The following is an 18692-nucleotide window of genomic DNA, read 5'->3' as shown; positions in this document are numbered from 1 at the left end:
TGATTCCAGAGTGGGGGATGGTGTCGAAGGCCTTGGCGAGGTCCAGATAGGCTGTGTGGACCACCTTACTTTCGTCCACAGTTCTGGAGACTGATTCGAAGAAGTCAATCAGATTCAGGAGACAAGATCGGCCCTTCACAAACCCAAACTGGGTGGGGTCCAGTGTTTGAAGGTTGCCAATGTCTTTGTTTATAAGTTCCATGATAATGCGTTCCATGCCTTTGCAGATCAGGCTTGTCAGACTGATGGGATTGTAGTTCCTGGGATCCAAGGCAGATCCTCCCTTGTCGAGCGGGATAACTGTAGCTGTGCGCCACTCAGTGGGCACAAAGCCTGAGGTGAGGCTATGATTAAACATGACACTTAGGTGAGGTGCCAGTTCACTTTGTAGTTCATGTAGTACACAGCCTGGGATGTCACCTGGTCCCATGGATGCTGTATTCTTAACTTTGGAGAGTGCAGTTTTTACATGTGTGGCCGTGATTATCGGAATTTAGCAATCTTTTGGCATTGAGATGGGCCCTTTAGGGGGTGAGACGGGGGTGAAGTTGTCACTAAATCGATCTGCCAGGATATTGGTAATATCCTTGGGATCAGTTTATTTAATGCCATTCTGTTGTAGCTCAGAGCAGATCTGAGCATTGCCATTTAGATTCTTGACATAACTATAGAATGCCTTGTGGTTGTCTTTGGAATCTTTGGCAATTTTATTTTCATAACTAGCTTTTGAGGATTTTATGAGGGATCTCAGCTTCTTAGTGAGGCTGGTGAGGGAGTTTTTTGCATCCTGGGATTTTCCTCTTTTCTGCAACAGTTTCTTCCTTCTGTTGTATAGTTTGTTTATAGCAGGGGACCACCAGATCAGCTTCCTTTTTTTGGAGAAGAGCATCTTGGTTCTATTTGGGATGGCACGATTCATGCACGAGTGGATGTGCTCATACAGTGCCTTAGTGTAGGATTCTGCAGTCGAACTTCCAGATCCCGTCTGCATGGGTGTTGTGAAGTTTGCCACTTCTGACTTCAGTAGCATGAAGTTGGCTTTGGAGAAGTTTTTTAAGGAGGTTTCCTTACTGGGGGGTGGGGGTGGGATGTGGATTTCAAAGGTGATTTGCTTATGGTCAGACCTGACCAATGAGGGGGTGACCACTGGTGTGGAGCATCTATCTCCCATGTTGGTAATGACCAGCTCTAGGATATTGGCTCCCCTGGTGGGACAATGGATTAGTTGATCCAGGGCATTGGAATTTATGAATTCCAAGAACCGCTGGGAAAAGGAGTTGGTACCCGAGTAGTTTTCCCAATTAATGTCAGGGTAGTTGAAATCACCCAGTATTAAGGTGTTTGGTTGCATCTTAATATTTTCCAGTATGTTTAGAAAGGTGTAGTGAGAATCATGGGGCATGGTGAGGGATCTGTAGCAAGCTACAATTTGGATTGCAGTCTTATCTAGTGTTAGTTGCACCTGGAGAATTTCAGATGCATTGTGTTGGGCAACTAGCCTGGAGGTGTGAATATCCTTGGTGAATATGGACACTCCTCCACCTTTAGTGTTTTGGTCTTGGTTTTGTGGCCGAAAAGTGTGGTAAGAATTGTAGCCTGGTATTGCAGGGGTGCTCTCTGGAGCCTTGAACCAGGTCTCAGTTACTGCACAGATATCGATGTTCTCCATTTTTAGGAGTGCCTCGAGAGAGTGCATTTTGAGGTTTAGACTTCTAGCATTGAGTAGCATTACCTTCAGATTTTGCATGCTTGTATTTGTTATGGTGGTGGTTTTATCCTTTGAACCTTGCCTAAAAAAGGCACTATAGGGGTGGTTAGAGCTTTAGCCAGTAACCTGAATCCCAGGGGTGACAGGTGCAGACCATCTCTGGCAAAGCATCGTGGTTTGTCGATCATGTCTTCCCAGGCAGACAAATACTGGATCCCCTTTGAATGACACCAGAAGCTTAGCCAATTGTTGAAGTCAATCATTTTGTCCTGGGTGAAGACAGGATGCTTCTCAGGGCTAGCTTCATACCTGCCTGGGTCCCATGATCCAAGAGCTCTTCCATGTCTCTTTTCATGTAGTCCAGGGAGGTACGTCTCAAGTCATTCACTCCAGCATGGACAATGACAGAGTCATATTTGTACTTGTGGAGTGACTTGAGTGCATGCGTTATGTGGTGGATCCTGGCACCTGACAGGCAGCTGACTGTAATTTTCTCCTTGTTCAGCCTGGTGAGTGGGACATCAGTGTGCCTGACTATAGAGTCACCTATGACTAAAGTGTTGGGTACATTGTCTTGCCTTAGGGGCTGTTGTTGGGTGGCACACTGGTGTTGTGAGCTATGTGTCACTTTGGTTGTGACTGGTGTTTGTTTGCGTTTTGGCTTCAGAGGTCCTTGTTGTTTGGGCAGGTTAATGTTAAGGGCCTCCACATATGTGGCTTTAGTGTTGCTATGTGTGGGTGTTGATGGTGTGGGTTTTGAAGGGCTATGAGTTGCTTGAGGTGTAATGCAGGTGTTAACCTTCTCCTCTTGACTGTCTAGCACAATCTTGGCCGGAGACAGCTTAGCTTCCAGTTTGGCTATGTAAGTGCATCTCTCGCAGGTTGTAGTGTTGGGTGGTAGGAGGAGAGGATTGTCTGAGTACATGAGGCAGTTGCCACACTGCCCCAGTATGCCCGTATTCACCAGGTGGACATGAGAAATCACTGGAAGCTGACCCCTGGACATGCCTGTTTAGGTGCTTTTTTGTAAAGTTTAAGAGCTGTTTTCTCTTACCTTTGCAAGGTACTCTGCAAATATAGGCTATTTAGTGCCTATGATTAATTTCTCCTTATTGACAAGGAGAGCTGAGTGCTTGAATCAGTTTCACGCTTCCTAGTGCTTTCTTGTAAAGTTTAAGAGCTGTTTTTATTTCTCACATATTTATTTTCAGAAAGCAGCAGTGGTCATACCTCTCAACTACTGATTTTCAAAGAAAATCTAGATTTTTGTCACATATTTTTGGTCTGTTCCTCATTAAATGTGTTGTTACACAAATCATTGAGTATTGAAGTCACTAAAGAATTACATTTTTTTGAGTTTCAGACAGTATATCTTTCAGAAAACACATATTAATGCAAAATCTGTTTTTTTTTTTTGCAACTTTCTAAGTTTATAAGGGAAATATTTAAAATCTGCCTCTAATTGCAGGCATTTGCCATTCCCATTATTTATGGTTTGTCCAGAATTCTAACCCCAGAGGGTGAGAGGTATGACAGTGGTCTGCAATCATTTATAACTGACTGAGATCCATAACATCCACAAAAAGACACCCACAAGTGTTAAATGAACTTGTAATACAATGCAATGTTGAAGAAGGGATTAAGAACCAGGAATGCAAGGTAAAAGTATATGACTGTGGCATGTTTGGGAATAACTATCATATTCTGATGCTCCAAATAACTTTGCATGGCTTAAGTTTCACTGGCTTATATCGTGTGAATAAAAAATAATTTTCTTATGGTAAGTAAGACTGCTGTGTGATGGGAAGTAGTATTCCACTTTTAAACTGGCAGTTGTTTAGAAAAATACATAGTGACATAGATAAAAGAACTGGAAGTGGGATCTTTAGAAAAGGGTAGGAGCAAATTACATAGAAAAAATGGAAATTGTTGGAATGAGACAGGAGAGTAATGTTTTGGAGGAGGAATGAGGTTTAAGGGAAGGCAGGAATTAAATGGGCTATGTAATGTTCAATTGACAATGACTGTATAGAGATTATATGTAATGTATGATGTTTGCAAATGAAAATAGGTCAATATGATTTGTTTTCATTTATATAAATGTATAAGTGCCTATAAGTGATCATTCAATAAAGATGTTTTTGTTTAAAAAATAGCAGCTTGACTATTAGAATTGCTATTGTTCCACTGAATGTCAGTAAAATGTACTCTGTACATATACAAATATGCAAATTACACACTTTTATCTACAGATTATATTTTTCCTTTTGTTTTCTTTTCTTATTTTTTTGTAAAAAATATTTCAGTAAGTACTGAATGTTTTTAATGAAACAGGATTTAAAACACTAACCCTGGAATTAATTAAATATACAGACTGCTTGTGCTAAGAAATCCAGGCAAAAGTGTTGCTTCTGCAGTTGTTGAAAACATAATTCAGAGACACATTAGCAACAATGAGGAAAGACCCAATTATCAGTTAATTTGCATGTTTCTGAATCAGGCAATGTTACCGCTAGTGCTAATCAGCATCTGAATTGGGCAATGTTACTGCTAGTGTTAATCAGCATCTGACTCAGGCAGTGTTACTGCTAGTGTTAATCAGCATCTGAATCAGGCAGTGTTACTGCTAGTGTTAATCAGCATCTGACTCAGGCAGTGTTACTGCTAGTGTTAATCAGCATCTGAATTGGGCAATGTTACCGCTAGTGTTAATCAGCATCTGAATCGGGCAATGTTACTGCTAGTGTTAATCAGCATCTGACTCAGGCAGTGTTACTGCTAGTGTTAATCAGCATCTGAATCGAGCAATATTACTGCTAGTGTTAACCAGCATCTGAATCAGGCAATGTTACTGCTAGTGTTAATCAGCATCTGACTTAGGCAGTGTTACTGCTAGTATTAATCAGCATCTGAATCGGGCAATGTTACTGCTAGTGTTAATCAGCATCTGAATCGGGCAATGTTACTGCTAGTGTTAATCAGCATCTGAATCAGGCAATGTTACCGCTAGTGTTAATCAGCATCTGAATCAGGCAGTGTTACTGCTAGTGTTAATCAGCATCTGAATCAGGCAATGTTACTGCTAGTGTTAATCAGCATCTGAATCGGGCAATGTTACTGCTAGTGTTAATCAGCATCTGAATCGGGCAATGTTACTGCTAGTGTTAATCAGCATCTGAATCGGGCAATGTTACTGCTAGTGTTAATCAGCATCTGAATCAGGCAATGTTACCGCTAGTGTTAATCAGCATCTGAATCAGGCAGTGTTACTGCTAGTGTTAATCAGCATCTGAATCAGGCAATGTTACTGCTAGTGTTAATCAGCATCTGAATTGGGCAATGTTACTGCTAGTGTTAATCAGCATCTGACTCAGGCAGTGTTACTGCTAGTGTTAATCAGCATCTGAATCGGGCAATGTTACTGCTAGTGTTAATCAGCATCTGAATCGGGCAATGTTACCGCTAGTGTTAATCAGCATCTGAATCAGGCAGTGTTACTGCTAGTGTTAATCAGCATCTGACTTAGGCAGTGTTACTGCTAGTATTAATCAGCATCTGAATCGGGCAATGTTACTGCTAGTGTTAATCAGCATCTGAATCGGGCAATGTTACTGCTAGTGTTAATCAGCATCTGAATCGGGCAATGTTACCGCTAGTGTTAATCAGCATCTGAATCAGGCAGTGTTACTGCTAGTGTTAATCAGCATCTGAATCAGGCAATGTTACTGCTAGTGTTAATCAGCATCTGAATCGGGCAATGTTACTGCTAGTGTTAATCAGCATCTGACTCAGGCAGTGTTACTGCTTGTGTTAATCAGCATCTGAATCAGGCAGTGTTACTGCTAGTGTTAATCAGCATCTGACTCAGGCAGTGTTACTGCTAGTGTTAATCAGCATCTGAATTGGGCAATGTTACCGCTAGTGTTAATCAGCATCTGAATCGGGCAATGTTACTGCTAGTGTTAATCAGCATCTGACTCAGGCAGTATTACTGCTAGTGTTAATCAGCATCTGAATCGGGCAATGTTACTGCTAGTGTTAATCAGCATCTGAATCGGGCAATGTTACTGCTAGTGTTAATCAGCATCTGACTCAGGCAGTGTTACTACTAGTGTTAATCAGCATCTGAATCAGGCAATGTTACTGCTAGTGTTAATCAGCATCTGAATCGGGCAATGTTACTGCTAGTGTTAATCAGCATCTGACTCAGGCAGTGTTACTGCTAGTGTTAATCAGCATCTGAATCGGGCAATGTTACTGCTAGTGTTAATCAGCATCTGAATCGGGCAATGTTACTGCTAGTGTTAATTAGCATCTGACTCAGGCAGTGTTACTGCTAGTGTTAATCAGCATCTGAATCGGGCAATGCTACTGCTAGTGTTAATCAGCATCTGAATCGGGCAATGTTACTGCTAGTGTTAATCAGCATCTGACTCAGGCAGTGTTACTGCTAGTGTTAATCAGCATCTGAATCAGGCAATGTTACTGCTAGTGTTAATCAGCATCTGAATCGGACAATGTCACTGCTAGTGTTAATCAGCATCTGACTCAGGCAGTGTTACTGCTAGTGTTAATCAGCATCTGAATCGGGCAATGTTACTGCTAGTGTTAATCAGCATCTGAATCGGGCAATGTTACTGCTAGTGTTAATCAGCATCTGAATCGGGGAATGTTACTGCTAGTGTTAATCAGCATCTGAATCGGGCAATGTTACTGCTAGTGTTAATCAGCATCTGAATCAGGCAGTGTTACTGCTAGTGTTAATCAGCATCTGAATCAGGCAATGTTACTGCTAGTGTTAATCAGCATCTGAATCGGGCAATGTTACTGCTAGTGTTAATCAGCATCTGACTCAGGCAGTGTTACTGCTAGTGTTAATCAGCATCTGAATCGGGCAATGTTACTGCTAGTGTTAATCAGCATCTGAATCTGGCAGTGTTACCGCTAGTATTAATCAGCATCTGAATCAGGCAGTGTTACCACTAGTGCTGATAAGCATTTTCCTGCAGTAATCACATGCGGCAGCCCATGCGGCATGTTGGCACAGGTAATCCCCTCATTCATTTTCCCACAGACATATATAGAGACACACACACACACACACACACACACACACACACACACACACACACACACACACACACACACACACACACACACACACACACACACACACACACACACACACATAATTCTTACCTCTTCCTGGGATCATTGAATTTTCCTCATGTTTTCTCTTATTTTTCCCCTGCCCCTTGTAAATCACAGCTGATTACAGTCAGTCAGTAATGCCAAATATTACAGTTTAATTCTTTTTATCATGCAGAAAGTGCATTGTGATGCTGTACGTGTTGCTTTATTAATGTCTTTAGTGAGTCAGAGTATTATGTAAAATTCTGTTTGGTATCATCTACTGTTCCTCCTGACTTTGTCAAGAAGTCTTGAGTACAGCCGTTTAGAGGTATGGCAGCCCCCCCCCGCGACACACATACACACCCAGGCAACCACCACCTCCCTGAACTGCCTCTGATTTTACAGAACGTCCCTGATTTTGCCTGATACCCGCCCCATCCTTCATAACCAATGGGCCACTACAGCTAATCAGTAATACTCGTATTAAGTCCATAAATAGTGCAAAGGACTAAAGCACTGACTTCTTAATGAGGTGCTTTCTGAGCCAAGAGTACAGCATTTTAAGTTTTTTTTTCACCATTGTTCATTTATTTTTTTTTAAAACTGACTTAGGGCAATATTTAAAGAGTATCTCTGGTGCCCAGTGTTGGTACAGAGGACTAAATTGTTGCCTTGTTAACAAGTTGCTTTCTGAGCCAAGGGCATAGGATTTGAAGCTTTTTTCCCTTTCTTAGTGTTACCATCCCATCTGTCTTAAATTTTTCATGTTGCAAAACCTGTCCTATTAACTTTTTAAGTGACTTATGACTTAGGGTAATGTTTCAAATCCCTGGTATGTATGGTTCCCCCATACATATTTTGTGCTGCATAACCATTGTTCTAGTAACTTTTTAAGTAAGTTTTGAGTAATATTTAAAGCATATCCATGGTGTATAGTGTTCCCCCTCATCAATACATCTTTGGTAGAGCTGCAAAATGCTTATTCTATTCATTTTTAAGTGATATTACAGTAATATTTATAGTGCCCCCAGTGTTTAGTGCTCTTCTACTGATATATCTTATGTACTGCAAAATTGTTCTTATATTAACTTTTTATGTGAGTTTAGGGTGACATTTAAAGAACATCTCTGGTGTCTAGTGTTTTCCCAACCCATAAGTGACTGTAGATGAATATTTAAATTTTCTTTGTGTCTAGTGTCTCCTCAATACTGCAGGATTTGCTTGTTAGTGAAGGGGAGTTTAGAGGTATGACAGCCCACCCCAACATAAAGAACCCACCCTTACCCAACTGCACTCACGGACACAGTCATGTATTCACTGGTACATGTACACACACACACACACACACACACACACACACACACACACACACACACACACACACACACACACACACACACAATACCCCCATCCCTCTGCCTACACTCACACATACAGCCACACACACATCCATACCCCCTTACTACTACCTGTGCACTAAACTTTATAGCAGTTAAAGATCTCACACTTAGAAAGTAATAGTTAATTATGAACTGTTGTCCAAGTTAATTAATTCGGCTGGCTGAGCTAACATACACAGCCAAATGATTCTTTGAATCACTCAGCTGTATAAAGTCCTTAATGCAGGCATTTCTGGAGGAGAACACATGGTTGATTAGTATAGGCCACTTCCCTAAAGTGCATCATTATAGCATGTGGAGTGGCTGGGGAGATGGACCACCGCATTGATCCTAAAGACCACATAGGACCACTGTGGTGTACCTGTCTCTGAATCAGAAAGGGCCACCAACAGCTGATTATGTCTTTAGGCTATATTATTAAAAATCCTAAAACATTTTACTTACATAAATGCAAGGTAGAAGCAAACAGATAATGCAGGATGTCGAGAAACCTCTTTCAGACTGTAAACCAAAATATATATTTTTTTAATTTTGTAAGCAAATTTAACCTCTATACTCTTAAGAGAGTTCAGCTTGTCCTGCGTTTTTGAGGAGGTATAAAAAATAGGAAATAAGGAAATTAATTTAAGCAGCAAGTAAAAGTTTCAATATACAACTGTAGTGTGTATGGAAAGGTAACAGAACAAGACAGAAATATGATCATTATTAATAAATTGCAGGTTTTGACTGAAAATTGTTGGTGATGATCATGTATAAACAGGTCAGAAAAATAAGGTGGTACATTTAAAGGGACGCTAGTTCACTAAAGTCATTCAGGAATTGAAAGTCTGGAGTGAACACATAATTTTTTTGCCTGCATGTCAAGAAAGGTACAGAAGTGAAAATACAGAATGGACAGAACCTTTGAGGGGCTAGAAAACAAAGAAACTAGATATTTTGAGACCTATTGTTTAAATATCTTAATAAGAAAGCATTACATCTGAATGCATAAGTAATGAAAAGGTTACCATAAACCTGTTCCGCCTTAAATCATAATTTGTGAGCATATCTTCATTCATTATTACCCACACTATAAAGAGCAAAAGAAGAAAATACAAGTTATGTGTTTAAAATGTGACTGTTGACCAAAAGAAAAATAATATATGTGAAACGTTTATGAAACAGTTTGAAAATGAATGGAAATTATTATACTATATGAAGATGCCCATAGCAATAACTATGCTGCACTTGTAGTTCAATCTGGAAAAGTAATAACCAGTAATGAAATATTTTTAATAGAATCGAAATGATCTGCTACAAGTGCCCAAGTTCCAGATGTTCAAAGACCTCTGTCTCAAACCCAGGGACTTGGATATCTTGTAGCTAGCACAAAGGGAGTGTAGCTGCTACACCTCAACCAATCACAGCAGTCGATTTCGAGCAAGGTAAGTGTGACAGCCACAGAGAAAGAGGGTGGGAGGACCTCACAACTGTCCCTAATTTGGAGGAACAGTCCTATTTTTAAACTTGATTTACCCACACACAGGATGTGTCTATTTTTGGAGATATTTTTCTGTTTTCAGGCTTGATTTACTCCTTCACAAAATTTTTTGTATCCCCTAATCGCGTGATTTTTGAACCTGTTGTCTGTTACACAGAAGCCCACACTAAATGGCTAATACATTAGAGGTACTAATACTTTAAAGAAAGAGAACTTGAATCTTACATCTCGGTTTTTCAGAAGCAAAATAAATGACCTTGTGTGGTAGAATTTTGCAATACAGTTCATTGAAGTCTATAGATTTTACACTGTGGCTTTGATAATATGCTTGTTTTTCCATCATTCTTGTCTCACACTGTTTTTTAAGCATATGTTTCTGTGTAGTATCACACATTCCTATCTGAAGTGGGTAGAGTTATGTTTTATTTAGTTTTCAAATTTTATACTAAATTAGATCCTCAGATTTTTGGCTGGATGTACCTACATTTCAAGGGACTTTGTACCTGTTTTCAGTGTCTGCAGGTTAAGAGGTATGAGATGGTGGGAGTGCAGGTTAGGGTTTCAGGCAGTGATTATGATGAGGATCTAGATTTCCATTTCCATTTTTTATGTAATTTACTCCTACCCCTTGCAAAGATCCAGCTTCCTGTTCTCTTATCTCTGTTGCAGTATTCGCTACTTGAAGTGTAGTTAGTTTCGACTTTGATTTCAATTTCCTAGTAATTGCTTTTTTGGCAGCCACCAGATTTAAACTTAATGAGACCTTACTGTCTCTAGGCAATTCAGATCCTCTATCCCAACTAAAAAAAAAAATCATTTCCTTAGTTACACTCATAATCATTTCCTTAGTTACACTCATAATCATTTCCTTAGTTACACTCATTTGTTCGTCCAGTATTCTTGACCAAGTACTTTGTATGGAAAGTCTGCCAAACATATATTCCCAGTTACCTCTTTCTTTCCCATCACACCTTTTTTGTTGGATTTCAACTGTGCCATGATGAAAACAATGTAAATGCAGTCACTTTCAGTGTTTAATCTAATCAATCTATAAGAACATTACCTATTCCAAGTCACAGGCTTGTAGCAAGTGATACGGTTGCCCAATTCTAATAGCCAACCCAGTTCTCTAGTAGCTTTCTTCCTACTGACAGTCATTTGGCTGCTGTGATTTCACTGGTATAGTAGTTTAGTGCATTAATACTCCAGATGTCAAGTGGCTTACAATTAGGGAGACAGAAAAAGGCTATGAAAAGGTCAGCTTGCAAAGTAGAAGAGCTGACCTGGAGCATTTTGTCTCAGTATGGTAACTGGAACTTAAACAACCTAAAATAAACAAAAAACAACAACTAAATAAGCAAGCAAACAAACAAGGAAATAAACATGTAAGACCTTATATGGAAAAAAAAATCCACAGCCCCATCAGCATTCGGGACCCATGTTAATTTGGCCCTTCCTATTCCTGATCACTGTCTGGCTAACTGTATTGTAAGTTCCTTCATTTTTATTTCTTGAAATAATGCTGTTTCCTACCAGTGTTTCTTCTGAGCTATATTGATATTATTATCTGTATAACTAATGAATGCTCCTCTGACAAGTCAATTACTGTATTATATACAAGGCACTGTTTTTGTGCCTTTTATGAATGTTACCACCCATGATGTCTGTGACTATAGGTATATCAAAGTCAAATAAAAAAAAATAAAATAACTTTATAGTTTATAGACATGATTCCCCCTTTCTAAGGACCTGATCATTAAATTAAATACTTGCAGTAAAAGATCTGACCATAAATTAATTGTGCCTCCCCCAACTCAGATTTCAGTAAAATGTTCAGTGTGTTAAGTTTTTCCAATCCTGGTACAAGACTACAAGCCAGACAGCTTTGTCTCTTCCCACCCACCACCAAAAGAAGTTTAACTCTATCTCTTTGAATCCTTGCATTGGTCCAGGACACTATGGGTCTATGATTTTGTATGGATCTTATCTCTGTAAGAAAGCACTCTGTCAGCTCATTCTGCACCATAAATGACTTTAAGCATCACAGTGCCCACCACAGGATCACTTCTATCCCCTGCCTTCTTCAGTACCTTGAGTTTCAGTTCTTTATAACGCTTTGACATGCGAATGAGTAATTTCTGACCACTGATTGAAGCAGATTTCTCTTTGTAGAACTGTACCATAGCTTGAGCAGCCTCTGTATATGCCATTTCTATAAATGCCTGGAATGAGATAAAGCAGATTACAACATTTAGAAGTAAATAATATATAGCTGGTCAAACTGTCACACTTGCTTATTATTGCACGTTTCAGCCTTCTGTCAAATGAAATGGAAAAGACATCCAGGAAGCATAAACAGACAGGGTACACTGGCCCTCGTGATATGGCAACTACTCTGTTATTGCTTACATTTCTGTATTTTCTGTTTTTGAAATGTTTTGTATTTCATGCAGGCCGAGCCTGAAATTGGTCATTATTGATCAGTGTACTACTCCTGTAAATAAATATAAATAAATAGCCTTCCACAGCCGCCACATTTCAGTGTTATGTGCCATACTGATGTGCACACTTGATAAATAAACGCAACATTATGATAACAATTATCTATATGCTCATTCCTTTTACTCAGACTACAATTATTTAGTACTACATTGAATCATCATTCATATCAAAAATCAGAAAAGATGCCTTCATGTAGGAATTGTACACCCAGTGTAACAAAAAAACACAACCCATATAACAGGACAAATAATGGTGGTCTATTATAATAAAAAAAAAAACAATGGCTATCATTTTATCTTATCACTGCTGTAATAATCCAGCCTCTAGGTCATTTGCAAAATTAAGGAGTCAAACATATCTTTATCGGACTGCAGCAAGATTTTATTTTTCCGATAAACATGGAAGATGTTCAAGATTTAAAAACAAAAAGAGCTTATGTATTGCAGTAAAACATATTTGTGTTTAATTTTTGTTCAGCCTAAATTTGTACTAGTATTTCAATATAGATTTGGCCTTAAATGATAGTGCTGGCCATATTTTCTGCCTGATATAAATTTCCTTATGTTTCTAAATTATATGTAGTAGTTTGTGAACATTTTACTTAACTATATGAAGCATCACAACCTGATTATACCACAAATGTATACAAAAAGAATACAGCAGAAATGGTGACGAAAGAATAGTAGGCTCACCTTTGGTGCTGAAAGATCAGAATGCTGTTGGTTCTCTCCCCACCCCAGGTACTTGGATTAAATGTTCAATACTGACACTGCACTGTAGCTTAATGGGGGGGGGGGTGCTGCACTCTGTGTGCTGATCTTTGGATGAGACATTAACCTCAGATAATATCTTCCAAAGTTGGTAGTAGCTCTGGTGGGTGCAAAAGATTCCAGTGGCAGTTTTAGAAAAAAAGAGTAGGGTTTACTTACTTTCTTTTCTTTTCCATCCAGTAGTTACTCAGTGTTTATGCTGTATAACTTTTCATTGTATACACTTTATCTTTTTTTTCATTTTTGCTTTTCTTTTTCAGTTTTCGTTAGTTACAAATTCTATATTCATATCTCTTTTTAGTCTTACCCAGAACCATTTTCTTATTTCAGTCAATATTGCTTCATCATGCTTTTTCTTATTATATAGCAATTCCTCACAGCTTCTTTTACATAAACAACATATTGCAACAAACACTTTATCCCATCTATTGCTTTCTTTCTTATCTCTTTCCTTATATTTACCATACAATATCATATTTATGTCAGTCTTCAGAAATGCTTTATATCTATATATTTTCCTAATAATACTCCATTGTTTACTTCTTTCATAGCCCAGGAAGAAGTTTTGAGATGTTTCTTCAACTTTATATAAGTTACACATTCTTTCTTCAGTTAACTTATATTTCAAATTATCATCAGTGGGCAAATTAACCAACAACATTTGTGACAAAAAAAAAATCTCCCCTTCATAGGGCAACTCAGATTTTTTTCTTTTTTAATTGATTCTTTAACTTATTATCTATTTTTGATAGAAAATACAGTTGTGTAAGAACTTACAATAATAGTAGATGTCCTACACTGTTGCAGTATTCCAGACAAGTGGGTTTTCACTGCTGCCATCCAGTTGGTATACCAAAACTTTTCCTTCCCTGGATCATACATCCGATGTATGACCTTAGCTTGAAAGCATAGGGATATACAGGTAGATGTATGAGTGTAGATCCTCAAACTACGTCCAAATCAGTGGCATGAAGACCTCTGAGAGAGCTGGTCAGGTAGGATCAGCCAGGCATGAAGTGGTAATGATCCCCCTCAGTTCTAAGGCTTTGCTACAGGTCAGAAATAAAAAGAAGATGGTAAGCAAGAAAGAGGTGAAGGAAAATGGACAGTAATACCGCAACAGTATTGTAAACACGTGGGTGATTTCCAGAGCTAGAAAAAAATGTATGAGAGGATGGGTAGTAGACAGAGGAACTGTCCAAGAGGCCAGAGAGGACTGATCTCACAAAGGCCACCCTGGACAGTGAAAAGCAGCAATCTTGTAGTGTTTAGTGAAAGTATGTACAGAAGACTAGGTGGCAGGTTCCAATATGGCCCTGTCATCCACTCCTTTGTAGAAGGCCCCTGAGCATGGCACAGCCCTGGTAGAGTGGGCTGAAGAGCATGAGGGCAAGGATGTGCCATGCAGATAGTAGTAAACAGAGATGGATTTAGAGATCCAGCTTGCAGTGGTTTGCTTCGATACCAGTTGGCCCAGCTTTGAATGTATGAATGAGACAATCAGTTGATCAGACTTATGGATGGATTTGGTCTTGTCCAAACAGAAACTCAGTTGTCTGTGAATATCTAGAAAGTGTAGTCATCTTTTCTCTCAGTTCTGTGGGTTGGGAAAGGAAACATGAAGATTGATGACCTGGTTGAGAGACAGCTCATTCACTACTTTTGACATGAAGGAGGGATTAGTCCTTAGGGTCACCCTGTCATTGTGAAAAATAAGAAAACGAGGAATGGCCATGAGTGCCTGTAGTTCTGAGACTCTCCTAGCTGAAGTGAGAGCCGAATCAGAATAGTTTTCCTGGTGCAGAATCTGAGATTAGCTGTGGTTACTGGTTCAAAGGGAGACAGAGTAAGCTTTTCCAGCATGAAATTGAGGTCCCACGGAGGAAGGACAGGCTTCCTAGGTGGTCTAAGATGCAATAACCCTTTAAGGAATTGTCTGACCTCAGATCTGGAAATGGCAGCAGGGCTGAGGGGCAGACAGGAAGAGATGGCAGACAGGTGGGCTTTAATGGAGGAGTAGGCTAGACCTGCATCCATGAACTCACACAGGTATTTTAGGATGGAATATACCTCTAATTTGTTGGGGTCCTGGTTATTTCTATGGCACCAAAAGGAAAATCTCTTTCATTTAGATATGTAGGGATTTTGAGTGGTGGGTCTCCTTGCTTCTTGGAGAACATTAATTACATCTTCTGAAAACTGGTGTTTGAAAGGAATCAGAATCCTGTCATCCGCAAGTTCAGGTATAGAGATGACAGGCTGAGAAGTAGTAATGATCCTCTCTTCTGAGTGATGAGCCCTGACATGTATGGTAGGTTGTAGTGTTTGCCCTTGGCTAGATGAAACAGAATAGGGAACCAAAAAGGTCGTGGCCAGAAAGGGTGACTAGTAAGAGTTTTTTTTCTTTTTGGAGCTTTAGCTGAAACCTTGAAAGAAGAGGTAGTGGGAGGAAGGCATTAAAGAACTTCTTGTCCAATGTAAAGAGAAGCCATCTCTGTCTTCCAGGCAGGAGGACAAAGATTCCTGGAGCAAAAGAGAGGAAGTTGTTTGCTGCTTTCTAAGGCAAACAGATCTATTTGAACTGTATCTTGTGGTGAAGGATATCCAGGAAGACTTGTCTGCTCAGGGTCCATTCATGAGGGTCCTCCAAGGCCCTGCTTAATGTGTCTGCCAATACATTGTCCTGTGATGGGACGTACATGGTGAACAGGGACATACTTTTTTATGTGGTAATGTCTCAGGTCCTCTGTGCTAGTCTGCAGAGTGGGTGTGATCTGCTGCTTCCTTGCTTGTTTATGTGCCAAAAGACTGTTGTGCTGTCTGTGAATACTCAAAGAGGCTCTGGCTTCCAAATATGTGAGAAAACTGAAGAGCTTGGATGGGGGCCCTAATCTCTTTTAGGATAATGTGCTCCCTTTGTAATTCTGGCTGCCATCTGCTCTGGACTTTGTGACTGCCTGTCCAGGGCTCTCTGGCCTCATGCAAGGCATCTGTATGCAACACCGGAATTGGAACTGGTGAGGAGAAGTGGAATCCTGGGTTGAGTTTCACACCTGATTCACCCACCACGAAAGCTCCTTCCTGAGGTAACATAGGAGGGTGATTACAGTGTCTAAAGGATAAAAGTGCTGGGACCAGACTGTTTACAGGTACCACTGAATTGTCCTTATATGCAGTCTGGCCAGGGGGAGCTTTGGAGTAGTGGCTGTCATGAATCCCAGAGTTCTTAGGATTTCCCTGGACAAGCAATGATCATGAAAGGAAATGCTGTGAAAGTAAAGCTGTAAGATTCTGTACTTTTTCCTGAGGCAAGTAAGCCTGCATCTCTCTGATGTTCTGTCTGCAGCCCAGAAACACTAGGTCTTGGGTGGGTTGGAGGGAGGATTTTTTTACAGATGACAGTGAACCCCAACTGCAGGAAAAGGTTGAGGGTGACCTGAGGATGTTGTAGCTATATCTGAGGTGAGGTAGCCTGGATCAGCATATTGTCTATGTAGCAATAAACCTAAATTCCCTGAGTTCAACAGAATGCTTTCATGGGTGTCAGACAGACATTTAAGGCTGTGAAAAGCCCAAAAGGCAAATCAGTAAACTTTAAGTGAGATGAGCCAGTACATAACCTGAAGAATCTCCTGCAGGAGGGGTGGATGGGTGTATGGAGGTAGGCATCCTTTATATGCAGGGATACTAAGTATACTTGAGGAAATAGGAAAGGCAGCAGCATGTGCAGAGAGAGCATTTTGAGTTGCCCTTCTTTTCTTGGAACTTAGAAGAGACTGAAGTAAAATCCCCTTCCTACAAATTTTATGGACACTGGTTCTATAGTCCCTTTTGGCTGCAGTGCTTGGAGTATGGGTGGTAGAAGATGGACTTGGTTGTGGGGTATGAGGGTGTGGCATTCAGAAGAGCAAGTGATTTCCAGGCCATGGAATAAGCCTTTTTTATGATGGAAAGTACCCAGTGGTCTGTGATGGTCTTTTTCAAGCATGAGATTGACTGAGTAAGTCTTTTGGAGAGGGTAGGGCAGGACCAAGGGGGTGGGTGATGTTATTTTATAAATAGTCACAGAGATCTTTCTCTAAAAGAGAGGCATCCTGGATGTGGGATCCCTCTCTGGTTTCTCTGGGAATCTCTTTCTGTGAGACTTCTTGTGTTTGTGCGTGAGTGTGTCCCATCTAACAAAATAAGTGGGCTTGGCTGTGTAATTCCTCTGTATCTAGGCAAAGAGGTTACTGAATCTCTCCAAATGAAACATCTTCAACAGCAGAGTCAGGGGAAATGCAGTCTTCATCATCATAAGGGATATGGCCAGGGAAGTATATTTGAAAGGAGTATGCCAGAGAATGTCCAGAGTCAGAGACATCTTCTTCAGAAGAAGATGAATTTTGCTCTTGTAGGGGTTTAAATGAGCTGGCAGCTTGTAGACAAAAAAAAATATCTTTGTCCAAAGCAGAGTCAATAAGTTTGGCTTTGAAATCATCTAGCATGGGTTGATTGCATAGCCATGCATACCTGTATATGACAGAGCCAATAGCAGCTGCTCTAGAAGTGTCCTCCACAGCATCATAACTACATTTTATACTGTGTCTGGCTACTTGAGTAGCCAGATTAAGTGAGGATGACATTTGTGGTTTAGAATCTGGCCCCTGTGGATCCACCATGACATTGTTTAAGGAACTGAGAATAGATAACAGGTACATGGACATCCGGGGTTTGATAATTAATAACACTGAATGCCACAGCAGAAGATGTGTCAACCTTTTTCCTCCACATATCCACAGCCCTAATATCTTTATCTGAAGGAAGGGCATTGTCAATGGAAAGAAGTTTGGAAAGTTTGTTAGAAGAAAGAGGGATACTTCAGAAGTGTTTACTACAGGGTTCTTGTACAAGAACTTAAGTTCATTAGGTACATTATAAAATCTATCTAGTCTTTTGGGAGCAGGAGACTGTGAATTGGGGTAGCTGAGGATGCCTGGAAAGCATCCAAGAAAGCCTCTAGAAATGGAGGGACAGGTGAAGGGACTAGAGTGCCCATTTCCAAGAGGCTGTAGTATCTTTTCTGCACTCCTGAAATCTGTCTAGACTCCCACTCAAAATGTTTCATTATGTTTATAACTGCCTCTCCAAATGAAGCTTCTTCAGCAAAACAGTCAGGGGAAATGGAGTCTTCATCATCATAAGGGATATACGACCAGGGAAGTGTATTTGAAAGGAATATGGCAGAGAATATTTAGAGTAAGAGACATCTTCCTCTTCAAAAGAAGATGAAGCCACAGTAATTTAATGGGGTATGGAAGGATGCGCAGAAAATTAATTGAGGTTCAGGGCCATAATGGCCTTGAGCAGGCCTTGAGAAAAGCCCATTCAGTCCTTCTCCATAGATGGTGGAGGAGAAGAAACATGCTTAGTTTTTTGTCTTTTTTTTGTGTAATGTCTGCCTACACCAAGCAGATAGGTTCAGATCCCTGATGTACATCTATTAACTTACCTGAGATCTCTTCCCTAGCTTGAATCTGTGGGATGTCTTTCGGGCTGTCTGAGATTATGATCCACAATTTACCTTTGGCTATGGGAGCTGATTCCCCAGTTGTAATGCCCTCTGATGTCATAATGGCCTTTGTAGAGGTTTCAGTAGAGGGCAGTAAAGATGGAATCAGATGTACCATGGGTTATGGAACCTCAGTAGGTGTGTCAGA

The 18692-nt window shown here is 40.1% G+C and overlaps 1 protein-coding gene across 2 annotated transcripts in view; it reads right to left on the bottom strand.

Moving 5' to 3' along the window:
- RBM20 (RNA binding motif protein 20) overlaps positions 1-18692 on the bottom strand; it is a 1470922-nt gene that overhangs the window by 301300 nt on the left and 1150930 nt on the right. For both annotated transcript variants that reach the window (XM_044055714.1, XM_044055715.1), the window contains exon 8: positions 11812-11943. In XM_044055714.1, the coding sequence (XP_043911649.1) occupies positions 11812-11943 (132 nt within the window). The remainder of the gene's footprint in view (positions 1-11811; positions 11944-18692) is intronic.

Source organism: Protopterus annectens, chromosome 14.part0 (genome assembly GCF_019279795.1).
Source record: "Protopterus annectens isolate FY-2018-M chromosome 14.part0, PAN1.0, whole genome shotgun sequence".
Taxonomy (NCBI): Eukaryota; Metazoa; Chordata; order Ceratodontiformes; family Protopteridae; genus Protopterus; species Protopterus annectens.
The sequence above is the reverse complement of the archived record's forward strand: the minus strand, read 5'-3'. Positions and strand labels throughout refer to the sequence as shown.